This window comes from Chamaea fasciata, unplaced genomic scaffold, assembly GCF_029207755.1.
Source record: "Chamaea fasciata isolate MVZ Bird 193981 ecotype frontalis unplaced genomic scaffold, bChaFas1.0.hap1 SCAF_3, whole genome shotgun sequence".
NCBI lineage: Eukaryota > Metazoa > Chordata > Aves > Passeriformes > Sylviidae > Chamaea > Chamaea fasciata.
In genome coordinates this window covers 81661106-81675174 of record NW_027094088.1, presented here as the reverse complement: position 1 = coordinate 81675174, position 14069 = coordinate 81661106, and the positions used below count along the sequence as shown (strand labels likewise).

The 14069-nt window shown below is 42.0% G+C and overlaps 1 protein-coding gene across 11 annotated transcripts in view; it reads right to left on the bottom strand.

Moving 5' to 3' along the window:
- Positions 1 to 13851, bottom strand: part of HMGN3 (high mobility group nucleosomal binding domain 3) — a 28378-nt gene extending 14527 nt beyond the window's left edge. For 2 of the 11 annotated variants that reach the window (XR_010720088.1, XM_066179641.1), the window contains exon 1: positions 8518 to 8947. Coding sequence is in view for 10 of the 11 variants with exons in the window: in XM_066179641.1 (XP_066035738.1) it covers positions 8518 to 8865 (348 nt within the window). In the remaining variant the exon portion in view is untranslated. The other 9 variants (XM_066179647.1, XM_066179646.1, XM_066179651.1 and 6 more) reach the window with 9 other exon arrangements.
- Between the last annotated feature and the right edge of the window lie 218 nt (positions 13852 to 14069).

Below are 14069 nucleotides of genomic sequence, written 5' to 3'. Positions count from 1 at the left end.
CTGTTTAGTGGCAGGCTGAATTTTTTAAACACTTATCCAAAATTATATCTGTCTTGCTCTCTTCCAAGAAATGAGGTTGGGTTTTCTTGTACATACATGCAAATACATCTTTCACAAAAAAAACCCCAAAAAAACAACCAAACAAAACCAATTACAAAAAAACCCATGATGCTGAAGTATTTATTCTTTAAGTACATAATATTTTAATATTTTTGTTAATAATTATTACAATGATATAAAATGTCACTTTTAGAATTTAAATCCCTCCATCTTACATCTATTAAGAGCAGAATACCTAATTTTCTAATTCTTTGGGGGAAAATGTCAAGATCATAAAGCTCTGAAAAGATGAATGGTACTTAAAGGTTTAAATTTAAAGACAAGCATTAATATCCCTTGTATTAATATGCTAATTACGTATTAATATGGGAAAAATCAGGGAAAACACTTCCTGATCAAGGTTTCCACTCCTTTAAAGATTCAAGCAGAGCAGAGTGATTTGTTGACATGTGATGCATTTTCAAAGAATATACAAGGAAATAAGAATACAAAAAAGCCTGTCCATAAATAAAATCAGTAGGTGCAGAAAATGCATTTCATTAAATGCCTTAATTCTTAAGACATGTGACTTCTGTGAGCTTTATGCTCTTCCAGACAAGACAGCAAATCAAGTTAGAGCTGAGGCATTTTCAGATAACCAAAACCAGACAAAATAAGTGCTTTCCCAGAAGGGGAAATTCCTTCATTGTAGATTGAGGTTTTGTTATTCCCACTGAAAAGAGGGTCAAAGATTGACAAATGTAATTGAAATGCATTTATACTTGATAGGACATTTTAAAAAATCTCACAACTGGTTTGGCTTTTATTTTTCCTTCCGGGTTTCTCTTCCCCGTAGCCAGTTTCTGCACATTACATCTACCTATGGCAAAGTGAAAAAGAGCAGTTTTTAGAGGCTCAGACTTTAAAAAAATATAGCATTGTAATTTAAAATTAGACAGACAGTTCCCTTTTCAGACAGTGAAGTAATCAGCTGCATTTTGAAAAATACAGATCAGCCACGGGAGCATAGAGCATCGAGCATTTGAAATTGTTCAGCTTCCCCTGAACACCAGACGTGAAAATTCAGCTAGGTAGTGAGTAAATTCTTGTCTCTATATTTGCTTAACCATTTTACTGCCACCATAAAATAAAAAGGCAGATTCAAAAAATATAATGGATGAAATCCAGTCCCTAATATTACTTCTCTAACTTTCAAAGCTGATGACAGTTCTGCAAGTGAGATGAAGCTGCTGAACTCATCCAAGTCTACATATAGAGGCAATTTTTAAAACCTTCAAGATTATGTTCCAAATCTGTATTTAAATAGAACTGATCAGATTTGCAAAGTAAAACTAGCACATAGTACTTCTGAAAAAAAAAAAAAAAATCTAAAAATAGAAATTACATTTAGATAACTACTTTCAATAACAACTGATTCCCTAAAATAGCCACCCCTGACAAAAGAAAATACTGTGAAGGACTGAAAAGAGGTGTTTAATTTCTCTTTTGCCAGAGGACACTACAGAAACAAAACCCACAATAATCTAGAAAAAGGACCTTTTTTGTTGTTGTTTCAACTAACTGGTACTAGAGAACATCAAACCTCTGAGATGATGACAGCAGGTACCAAAACCAAAACTGATACAAAGCCTTAGATACAACCATCTCTCACATCCCAGTAATAATTACAGATGTGGTTAAAAGGAGTATTGCTCTACTACAACAGCCAGAATGAAGCGCTTCACAGGCAAACAAAATGCAGTTTCAAGAGAAAAATAAATTAAAACGTCTACAAGTGGGCACAGGTGGGATAAGGAAGAAATGGTGCAGCAGAGGTAAAGGATGATTTCCTTCTACAAATAGACCACTGACACATCTCAACTCTGCTTGAGAGGAGCAAAACACTCCAGCAGAGGTGAAAATGTCCTTAGATGTTTGTTTTCAATAATGGAAGCTACTACTAGCTCAGGTAGCATTAGGTCAATGAAGAAAGCTGTATGGGATGAGCAAACATACCAACAGTCCCAACAAAGCCGGTGGTGATGGGAACATGCACAATTCTTTTCTGCAGACAGATTCCAACATTCTTAGGGAACACAGCATTTTTTATTTGCAGCTTTCACTGTTACCAAGAACACCCACTCTTTACTATGGAAAGACAGGAGCTGTATCTCCAAAAACTCTTAACTTCCAAAGACACCAAGGGGGTAAAACCCCACAAAATAAAAACTAAGCCTGATGCCTCCTCCCTCCAGTGCTGCAAGGATACAATTTGAGCACTGAGTTGTTCTGATTATTCTAATGAATTATAGCATATTCCTCTAGAAACTCTGAGTTAGGGACAATCAAATCAAAGGTGAATGCCTGGCTTCTGCTAAGAAGCATTCTGCCCTTCCCTACCTAATCATTCCTGCCAACTCTAGCTTAACTCATTGTGACAAGGTATGGGAAACTTTTGGGCAGTCGGGTCTGCCCAAAAACCACCTTAAACAAATGTGAATTCCCACAGGTTAAATCAGAACAAGGACACGAATGGACATCTGGAATTTCTGGTTCCAGCCTGTATATGCCAGCTTGAAGTATCTGTTGAACTGCTGTCCAAACTGTCAAGTCCCACACTGCCAATTTTGCTGATGATAAAATTGGTATAAGAGCGCCTTACTTCTTTGTTGCATGCAGCCAGCTGCTCATTCCCAGCCTACTCCTTTCTAATAGGTTACCTATTATTCTAACAGGAATATGTATATGCACTGTGCCACTGCGTAGCATCTCTAACTTGGATCAGTGAAATGACCCAGAATTAAAATAAATTCCAGATCATGTTCAAACCTGTTCAGCAGACAAGCTCTAAGAGTCAAGGCCTGAAAGGTAATTCCAGCATATTGAAGCAGCTTTTTGGCTACTGGACCACGGGATAAATCACGATGCTACTTAGTGCAGGTAAAGAATAGGAAGTAGATAGTGGCCATGACGATCATACCAAGTGCTAGTTTTCCAAGAAAAATCTCTGGATCTGGTTTACCTACACTCTACAATCCTGTCAAGCAAAATTCAACTTCATACAACTTCTGTAAAGGAATGATATACCTCACAACACACCATTCTTATTCACAGCCGCTGTTTGGGTATAAAACAGCAGAGAAAGTGAAGGTTTCCAAGTAGCACAGAAGAAAAGCAACCTTAAACTAAATAACACATAGGTATATTCTACTTACATACATAACTACATTCCATTTACACATGGGGCTTTTTAATTTTTTAAACTTAACGGTACTGATACTCCAGCACACAAAAGAACATTGCCCATATCTGAGTGTTGAACTACCATATATAGAAAGATTGCATGCACCTAGTCAATTTTGAAGTCAGAGTTGATGACTTACAAAGGTTGTACTACTATACTTTAATGTGCCCAAGAAGCATGAAGAATAATTTTTAATTGACAATTCAATGCAAACCTTGCAATTTTTAGGTTGCCCATTAAGTCCAATTGTATTTTAGTGTAGTCTAAGAAGAAAATTTATATACATTGCCATCAATTGCTAATAAATGAGTCAGGTCTTTACAGACTGGTATAAAATTATCAGAAATGTTTTAAATCATTAAATCCTTGGCCAATGACCTTTTAATCTCCATAACTCAATAACAACAACAATAATAATAATAGCTAAATTTACATAATTAGCTCTAAGTTAAAGAGTCTCTAATATAAAGCATCAACAAATATTGCTGCATGCTTAATAGCCCTGTAAACTTCATTTACTACAATGTGGCAGAGCAGCATTGCTCAAGCATGTTTTTTCTTCAATGCCACTGAAACACTGCTTTATATCCAAGCACTTCATGTGCAGATAAAAGTTTTTGATATTTTCTGCTTAATTTTTCTACAAAAGATGTAGATCCTTTGAGTCAGTCTGGCGGACAACTGATTTTGTTGGCCTTCCTGAAGTAGGCCAACTAGGCAGTTTTCAATTGCTTTTAAACACCTCAAGGTTTAAAATTCTGCAATAGCTACAAATCCAGTACAATTTCTAAAATTGTTAGTGGCAAAACATCCTTCTCCCTTCTACTAGAAGGCTCCTGCAATCTTTTAGGATGCTCTGGCACATCTGTTCTGTTTGTCTTGCTTGAATTTAAAGTGCATCTCTGCATAGCAATCATTTTACCTGTCCCTGCAAGGCATGCTGAAGGTGGAAGTCCACCTGAGGACTCTGCTGAGACATTAGACAGAAACTTGTCAAAGTCAGGGGTATGTCAGTGACACATTTGAAGAACAGCATCTTCTGCTGCTGCTTAAGACTGTTTTCCAGTAGTTACCGAATGGTCTAGGAGTGACCTACCAGAAAATGTGGAAGGAGAAACTACCTTTTTCAGAGCTCTGACTTTTGCTTTTATTCTCATGGAGCAGGAGAAAGAAGAAAGCAGTCAGCACGAAGGCAGAGTGAATCCAAGTAAAAATCTGGAGAAAGAAGTGGACAGAATAGGAGTGGGGAGAGGGCAGCAGCCAAGACATCTGGATCTAGTACTGACGCCCTTTTCCTTTCGAGTCTATAATCACCTACAGACTGTGAAATGAAATACAGAACCTTCCCCATTTCTATGTCTTACTGCTAATAGAGTCCCTTGTGTTCTAGGATAAACTAAAGAGTAGCTTTGCTACAGAGAAAGAGCTTCCAACCCCAGTGCTGAAACAATTCATTGGGAAGATGCAGGTCCCCACAACATCACTGGAGCTTCTTTCCTGCCAAAAAGCTTCAAAATGAAGGGAGCCTTTGAAAAAAACCCACTATGTTACATATAGTGTATCCCACAGATGCAGACTGAATCACAGCTGAAGTATCAAGACATGGAAAGGAATGTGAAATGGAGCTGAACAGAACTTGAGTATACTTCATACTGCTGCACCACGAACACAAACTTGCCTGCTACTATGCTTTGCACAAACCTAGACTCCATTCCACAGACCAAAGAGCAACTGCAAGATCATTCAGAGATACAGCAAGAAAGAGCTGTCACCTGGAGGACCTCAGCTTCATTAGTTAATTGTCTGATCACATACAAGTTGCTCCAACAAAATTTTAGAGAACTGGTTACTATTGCAAGTTCCTATTGCAAGTTTCTATGTACACAGCACAAAGAAAGAAGAGAAATTTGGCAAAGTAACCACAAATGTGCCACTCAAAAATGCAGGATGTGCTTATTAATGGGAATAAAACATCAAGATAGACATCTTAACCTTAGAATTCAAGATAAAGGGACCATTCCAACAACTAAGCAATTTACTTTTGTGCCTCATTTCCCCTATTGGTGGATGAATATGGTGGATATTCTCTTTAAATATTCATGACACTTCAGAAATAAAAACTTAAACACACAGAAGAATTTCAAAAAGAGAACTCGGTTTGGGTCCAGACAAAAAAGCATAAGGAGAATTTAGTTACTCTAGGTTAGTACCTAAAGGAACATGCATTAACCCCAAAGGTTAGAAAATACATTGATTAGATACCTGGTTGGGAAAACAATCAGTAAGGGTCTCACAAAAAAAATTGTGTGATCATGTAACTAAATGCACTATGATAGGACAAAAATGTGGTCCCTTTCAACTTCTGCTAAAGGAGCAGAATTACAAGCAAAATACTCAGTGGGTTTGTTTTTCAGCAGTAAATATAACCAAGTACCTTTGACTTTAAAGAAAGTGAACTTGCATAGCAGAACAGGAACCTGTCCCAGATGGTCTCCAGTATATCTTCACAGCATCAACTGTCTGCAGAAACTACATTTCTGACTACAAGAAGCCAGTAAATAACCAACTGAAATGGCTAATTAGACCACAATACTTTTTATTTGCTCTGAAATAATAACATTCAAAGATAGCAATGTATGTAATGATTAAAAAAAAAAAATTACTTAAGTTGCACTTAGTTGAATCAGATGTGAAGACTAGGTGTTTTCAAAACAAGTAAGATGCAGGTGGTACTGCATAGATTCAGATATTCAGATTAAAGAACAAGTTGGGTCGTCTTGGAGTGCAATCCCAACTAAAAGACAGGCTCCCCATCCAATACTGGACAAGTCACCACTTGACCTATTAATGTCCCTCAGACATGATTCACAATGCAAGTGTCATTCATCTTGATGTATGCTTATGCACTTGTATGTGACCATACCACGATTCTCCTTGTCATCAGGTACAGAATGGTTCTTCATCCTTTTATGAATAACACTGAAATACTTTTATTGGAGCTGTTTCAAGGTCAAGGAGCTTGTCAATATGACCCAAGAGCTAATTCCACAAAGACAAGTGAAAAGCAAAACATCCCAACCCATTTCAAGGTGTTCTTTCTATCCACACCACAATGAGCATTCTGGTTTATCCCACACTGGCATACCATTCTTCTTGAGAAAGGCCATGTTCACATCACAACATGTTATTACAACAGATGAAGGGTACAGAAATCTGACAGGAGCAGTCCAGAGTTCAATCCCTTTGTGCTTTAGCACAGTATTTAACACCATCTCATCACAGAGTAAGTTCTTCCTTTTCTCTGTGACCCTCAAGCAATGAGTAATGATATCCTGATATCCTATCTATGCACAGTCCTCTAGAGAAGGGGAGGCAGCTTACACTTTTTTGTTCATAATATTCATAATGAACATAGGGCCAGGGACTTAGCAAGTGACTTGAGTTTACACAGAGATGAGAAACATCAGAGATGAAAAGAAAAGCAAACAAAAAAGAACCAGCCAGCTTAGATAACTACAGATACACAAAAATAGATACAGGTGGATTTAATGTTGTTTATTTACCTATCCCTGTAACAGTGAAAATTTCTCATTTTGACTTTTGATGTTTATTTCCTTATAAATTTTTCCCTGTTAGAAGCCTTTTTACAAGTTAGAAATTTTAAGAGAAGAACTGACTATTAGTTGCATGTGATAGGTTTGTCTCCACGTCAAAACTGGCTCGTGTAATTATTCAGTTACTGCCGCATCACCAACTTCTCACTGTGCAGATGGTATTCTGGAGTAAAACTGACTATTGTAAAATACTACAATTACACTTTTCTTAAAAAGCAAAGCCATTAATCATACACTTTTCCTGGAACCAGTGCTTCCCAAAACCCACACTTTGTATATAATCTTTAAATGTAAATCTTTACCCAAACAACGGTAACCAAAATAAAATTCACTATGCTGTTAAAATTCATCTCCGTTGCTCTCATCCCATATGCAATGCTTTTATTACTTTTTAAAAATAATCTTCTAGAAATAAGACATGTTCTTATGGACTTACTACTCAAAGGTAGTTTCCCTTAATAAACATTTCAAAACAGACCACAAAAATCTACAAGAGTATCTTTAACTCCACCCCCACTCAGGAAGGACTGCCTGAAACATCTATAGTGTAAGAATGCAGAAGAGCAAAGTAAACAGGGTAGGAAGTTCACAAGGTTTCAAAAGTTGAGGGCATCCTATGGACACGATAATTTTCAAGTCTCTCCTGGCGACCACCAAGAGCACTAAAAGCACAGAAGCACGTGAGGGTGCAATGACAGAAGAGCAAGAGGAAAAATGGCCCATCATTCACTAACTTCAAGACCAGTTATTCCAAACAACCCCACAGTTGTATTCTTTTTCAGAACCAGAATCAGGCCCTCAACTACGAATTAAATAATTCAGTGGCATACTTGACAATTTGACATTTTGATACCTCCCATAAGGAATAAGCAAAGGACAAGTAAACACCAAGTCACCTGGAAGGCATCATCTACCTGTAACTTTATTAAAACAGATTTCAGCCTGAGCCCAGAAAATGTGTATTAGGAGGTCACAGGTGACATTTGGGAAAAACACAAATTGCCTTGCCTTGGTTGACCTAGTTAAAATTAAAGGACTGCAGCTACCATTTTTTTGTCATTGCATGTATTAGTGTCAAGTCTCTCGCTGCACTCTGTCAGCGCCTAGGAAGGCAGGCAGCAAGTTCCCGACGAGGATCTCCAGCAGCAGGGCCTCCCTCGGCCGCCCACCGCCGGGGCCCTGCAGGGGCGGGAGGGGGCCGGCTGCCACCCTCCAGGCTCAGCCGCCTTCTGCCAGCGCCGGAGCGCTCCCGGCGGCCGCGCCGCCACGGCTCCGCTTCCAGCGGGCACGGGAGGCACGGAGAAACCCCCACACCGCCAAGCCCGGCCGCCCAAGTTTCTCTCTCTGGGGGAAGGCGGTCACAGCGCCGGCTCCCTCCCGAGGAGGAGGCTGCCCGCCCCGAGGTGCCCGCAGAGCGGGACGCGGACGGCGGCGGGGGCCCCTCACCCCGCACGGCTCCCCCGGCGCCGCGGGCGCTCCCTCGGGAGGCGCCGCCCCCCGCCCCCGGGGGCCCTGCCCGGATGGGCACCGGAGTTGGTACATACGGGTCTGCCGCGGGAGGCGAGGAGAAGGGTGTAGTTTGTTTTAAACATGGCTTGCCTCTCCCCTCCTCCCTTTTACCTCGGAGCCATCGCTCCGGCGCGGCGGGAAGCGGCGGCGGCGGCGGGATCCGGGCGCCCCGGGTGGGGGCTGCCTCCTCCCCGCCGCGGCGCCGGAGTTTGCGAGAGGAAACTCCTCCCGCGGGGGCCAGGGGCGAAGCCGCAGCTGCTGCAGCGCTTCTCCCCGGCGGCGGAGGGGGAGGAGGAGGAGGAAGGTGGGGGCTGGAGTTGTGATAGCGACTTCACCCCCCGGGGACGGGGGTGACACCGCCCCGCGCGGCACCGGGAAAGTAAACAGGCGGAGGGGAGCGGCGGGGCGGGGTGGAGGGGGCTTGCAACAGGCAGCAAAATGCCCGGGCTCGGGAGTCATCCGCGAACCCCAGCACGGAGCGGTGGCAGGAGAGCAGCGGGCCCCCCGGGCCCCCGATGCGCGTTTCACCCGCCGGCCGCCGCTCGGCTCCCCTGACCCCACCCGGGGAGGCAGGACCCGCCGCACACCCGGGGCGCCTCACCTTTCTCTTCGGCATAATGTCCCCGCTCCGAGCCGCCAAAGTAAAGCGACCGAAAGAAGCACCGGCAGAAGCGCGGGATCCGCCCGGTGGTGGCGGTGGCGGCGGCAGCGGCGGCGACACCGGCGTGGCTGGTGCCCGCAGCTGTGCCCGCGCCCGGTGCCCGCCGCGCCGCCCCGCCGCCCCCGGCGCCCCGGCAGCCCCCGCCGCCAGCGCCCGCCTCGCCGACGGGGCGGGCGGAGCGGGGCGGCCGCGGCTCCCGATTGGCTTCCCCGGCGGCGCCGCGCCCCCCGCCCCGGCGGCAGCGGCTAATCACGGGCCCGGGATTCTCCATCAGCCGTCGGGAAAAGCGAACCAGGCGAGGGTCTGGGCGCGTCGGGCAAGTTGCGTGCGGTGAGCGGCGAGCGGCGAACGGCGAACGGCATCCGCTCGCAAACCTCTGCAGTGGTCCTCGTACAGGTGCATGCATTATTTCAGCCTGTTTAAATGTACCTTCGTTTTCTCCTGTGTTCCGGTTTCTCCTCCTCGACTGAAATCAGCCGCAGTCTTTCTCCATCGCAACTGTTGTGCCTTTTTCGACCCGGGGGTTTGTTTTGCCGTGTAAATCCATTCATCCTCCAGCTGCAAGCATGCTGTTGTACCAGGTCTCCTCATTACTTTGCCCTGATAAATCACTAGCAAGACAAACCAGTGCCGCTGAGAGAAACACTCTATTACAAGGTGGGGTAATCAATTCTTCATTTGAAGTTCAAATGCCACCTACCTTTTTTTTTTCTTTTAGTTTTAATGAGAAGAATAAAAGTGATTGACTTGTTAGCAGCTTGAAACTAAACGACCCCTCTCAAGTACCTGCAGAAGAAACAGAATGAAAACCAAAGGTTTTCCAAGGGGTTGGCCGCCTGCCTTTTAGCCAAGAGCTGTGGTTAGGACGTGCATGGAGCATCATATGGCAGCCATAGGCCTCATTTTCCTCTTTACCCGGGGGCACTTGAACTCATACCTTATTCTCCCACAACATTATTTTGACAACAAACTACAGTATCTCTGGAGCAGGAGAGGTTAGATTCTACTCTTGATACAGTTTCAAGAGCTTTGTTGAGCTTAAACAATTTGTACTTATTAAATAATTTATTCTAATAATTCACCAGGGCAAGAACTCAGCTGGGTTTGCACCCAGTTACATGTGTAAACCACTAAATTAGGGAGTCACACCCTCTTGTTCACGTGCTATTCATGTGTATTTAAATAGTTTGTACAAAGTGGTATAGCACCACACAGAAAGATTGGAAATATGGCCTTTAACAGGAGATGCCTGTGTTAATCAGAAATTCAGACCCACTTTAAGTAGTATATTGCCTGGGTACTGAGTAACATAGGAAAGAAACAGGTCAGAATTACTTAACCTTTCCTTGTTTCTTTTCCCACCTCTTCTCCAGCATTTTTCCCATGTGTCTTTAATCATTAATGGATGATGGGAGCAACCCACTAGAGCTTTACTGTGTAGCATCCATTCAGAAGGAGAAAACAGAGTTAGCCCTCCATTAATACAGAAGAAATGTCATCCACAGGAGAATAATGCACATGTGCAGTGATTTATTCCTACACCATCCAAAAAGTTTGGGTTAGTCCTACATCTTATTCCAAACCAAAATAACTTTAGATGGGGGGGGAGAGAATTAGAATTTTTGATTAGTTCTATTGCTATCTTCCCCATTTGATTATATTCCTTTTCCATTTTTTCTCCCTACTTTTAGACTTGCAGGATAATTCAGGTTGAAAGGAATCTCAGGAAGTCATCAAATAAAACCCTCTGCTCCATTAAAGCAGGCAGGCAGCTGAAGACTGTCAATTTCAGAATGTCTCTGCAAACACATATTCCCTCATCTTCCCAGGCACTCTTTGCTGGTTCATTCCCTGCATATGCATAAGCTCAATTCTAAAACTGTCCCCACCCTATTTCCACAGTCACTCCAGTTTCTTTAAATTTGCAGCTAGGAGACAGCAACAACAATTCCATGAGAGCAGTAGGAGCCTGGTAACAGGCAGAGAGGAAGTCCAGTAGACTTGAAAAGGTAAGTTTCCCTGGATTTATGGGAAGGGGAGAAGCAATCCTGTTGACTCTTAATTTATAGTTATCTACAACTAATGAGCAGTACAAAGGAAAAGCAAAATTTTAGCAGTGAGACAGCAAGAGAAAGAACTGGTAGAGCCAATAACTCATTTGCAGAAGCCCTTTTTCCTCAGTTGAACCAAATTCAGGTTCAATGCAAACACTGTAACTCAGGGTGAAATCATTCAGGAAAGTTGCTGATGGGTAGAAGAGTCCAGTTGGTCTCTTTCTTCACTCCCTCAGTATTTTCTGTGTCAATACAAACTTTTTCTTTTCGCTTTCTGTCACTTGCAAGTCCTATCAGATCTCTGGGCAGTGGCAGGTTGTAGGTGAAATTCCCGGAAACCTAAAAATAGCAGCAAGTTGTTTTTCTACTGCCCAAATACTCATCCTTTTGTGTCTGTGTGACACTTTGTAACAGAATTTATATTAAGGCTGGCTGGCCTATTGCTACAGCTTTCAGTTAAAAAGCACGGGAATTATCTAGTAGCTTTATCTTTCTGCAGCTGTTGTCTTTTTCCATCGTACCTGACCCACTGGTGTTGAAAGATGCCTCTTGTCTGAAAAGCTCTGATACTAACAAGAGAAACACTGATCTGTAGGATTTCAGAGGAAAAAGGCAAAAAATGCTCCTTTCCAATATGCGGTGAAAACTTCTGTACCACAGATGTAGGCTGTGCTAGAAAAGCCATGTTTTGATCATATTTTTGGTTGTCATAGAAATTAGTTTATAGCTTAACTTCACAACTGTTTCTATTTTTAAGTAATTAGGGGATGCAATTACAACAAACTACCACTTTTCTATAACATTTAGGAAGGACACAGGCCAAAGTAATGTAGCCCTACATCACATTTTGTGTCCAAGGTATGTTGGTTGCTCTACAGAGCCACCCTAAAATATAGTCTTGGAACTGTCAGAAGAGACATTATTGTCATCAGTTCCTTATAAATGATTATGTGTAGGCAAATAATTCCAAATGGTGATGATAAGGGGCTACAGACACACATACTAAGCACTCTCAACACACTTCTTGTTCCACTCTATCAAACGTAGGCACTCTGAAGTCTGGTAACTATTTTATTACCATTATCAATGTCTGGTGCTGTGTAGAAATTTATGTTACTTCAGAATTGTTATTTGTAAGCAAAAATAATCTGTGACAGTTACCTTTGAAAAGAAACCTGTAATGCAGTTCAACTGGTAGGAAGAAACTCACATAGACCGTTTAAAATAAATTTGGGAACAGCTTTATGTTTTATCTTCAAATAAGACAAATGTTCAAGCACTCCACACTACCATAATTATGTTTTTCAAGCTATCAAGCCTTTGGAACATATCATAGGATTCAGCAAAGCTGCTTCTACCACTGTTTAGGGGACATCTCTACCACCTTGAAGCACTACAACCACACTTCAAACCTCTTGAACTTTCATTCACTAGTCCTCTGCACAAATACTGCAGGGAATAGCAGAAAACAGATATTTTGAAGCTAGTTACTACAAAACATAAAACAAAGCCAACTTTTCTATTATACTAATCAATAAAGGTGCAATCAGTTTCACACGTATTAGAAAGGCAGTTAAATTTAGAAATCTATTCTCTTTTTTTTGGCCATTAATTTGTCCTGATTATTAGCAGAAACAGAGCATCTGGTATACACAGTTTCCATACAAGTCAAGAGGAATCAGATCCATGAAGCTGGGAGTAGAAGTGGGCTAACACCATATACACCATAGAACTTGGACTACTTTGAACACTTCCATGCTATGATCATCCGATGAGTTGTTCACATTCAAAATCACAGACTTACAGAACTTTTAAAGCCACAGAATGATTAAAGTGGGAAGGGACCTCTGCAGAATGTCTAGTCCAACCCTCTGTTGAAAGCAGGGACAGATACTGTAGGTTACTTAGAGCTTTGTCCAAGCAGATTTGGGATATCTTCAAGGATGGAGACTCCACGGCCTCCCTTTGCAACGTGTTCCAGTGTCTGACCACCCTCACAGTAAATGGTTTTTTTACATTCAGGGGGAATTTCATCAGAGAATCTGAGTTCAGTGGTTAGCAAGTCTGTTAGGCCTTGATGCAGCAGCGTTTAAGCTCTCTTACTCTATTACATAATTCCATGAGGCAAGTTATCACCTATTATATCCAAGCTCATTGGTTTGCATGATTTGCTGAAGCAAGAGCAAAGGCCTTCATCTGTCTCGGCTTCAGCAGCACCACCAACCAAGGCATTCTAAGTACTAATATGAACACTAAGCTGAGACAAATAGCATTATCACACTGTTTTTTCTCTCCCTCATTTAAAGTCTTAACTTCTATTTTCCTTGTGCACAAAAGCTAGTCCAAGAAAGATTTCACCTTTTGAGATAAAATAGTGTTAAAAGTAGTAAACCTTGAATTCATCTACATGGACAGGGAAAGAGTCTCATTTCAGTTACAAAAGAATTCCAGAGAAGTGATTCTATCATCCTAAACCTTCTGTTGAGTAATTCTACTTGCAGTAGCCCTGTCTTCAGTTCTGTGTCAGCCCTTTCTTAGAGTATATGCTCATGTTTCCAGTGTGATGTTAGTATTTGGTTTATGAATGCAGGAAACTTACCTGGAGTACACTGCTTTCCACATTTATTCCCAGCATGTCCAAGCACTTGTAGAATGAAGTAGCTAACAAAATTAGAGAAGGGAAACACCCTGAAGTGATTTTTACGTGGGGGTTTATATCAAGCAGGCAGAGGAAGTCATGGCTGCTCTTCAGAAGGCTTTAACAAAGGTCTCAGGTGTTGCTTCACCTACCACTAAACCAGGTGAAACTAGGTCAGATCTGTCAGATCTACCAATGTATCAATTTATGTGGCCACACCCTAGTTCACTACTTATGAAAGTGGGTTAAGTTAGAAACACAAGTATTTGGAGGTATTTAATCAATGAACCACTTTAAAAACTGAGGCTAA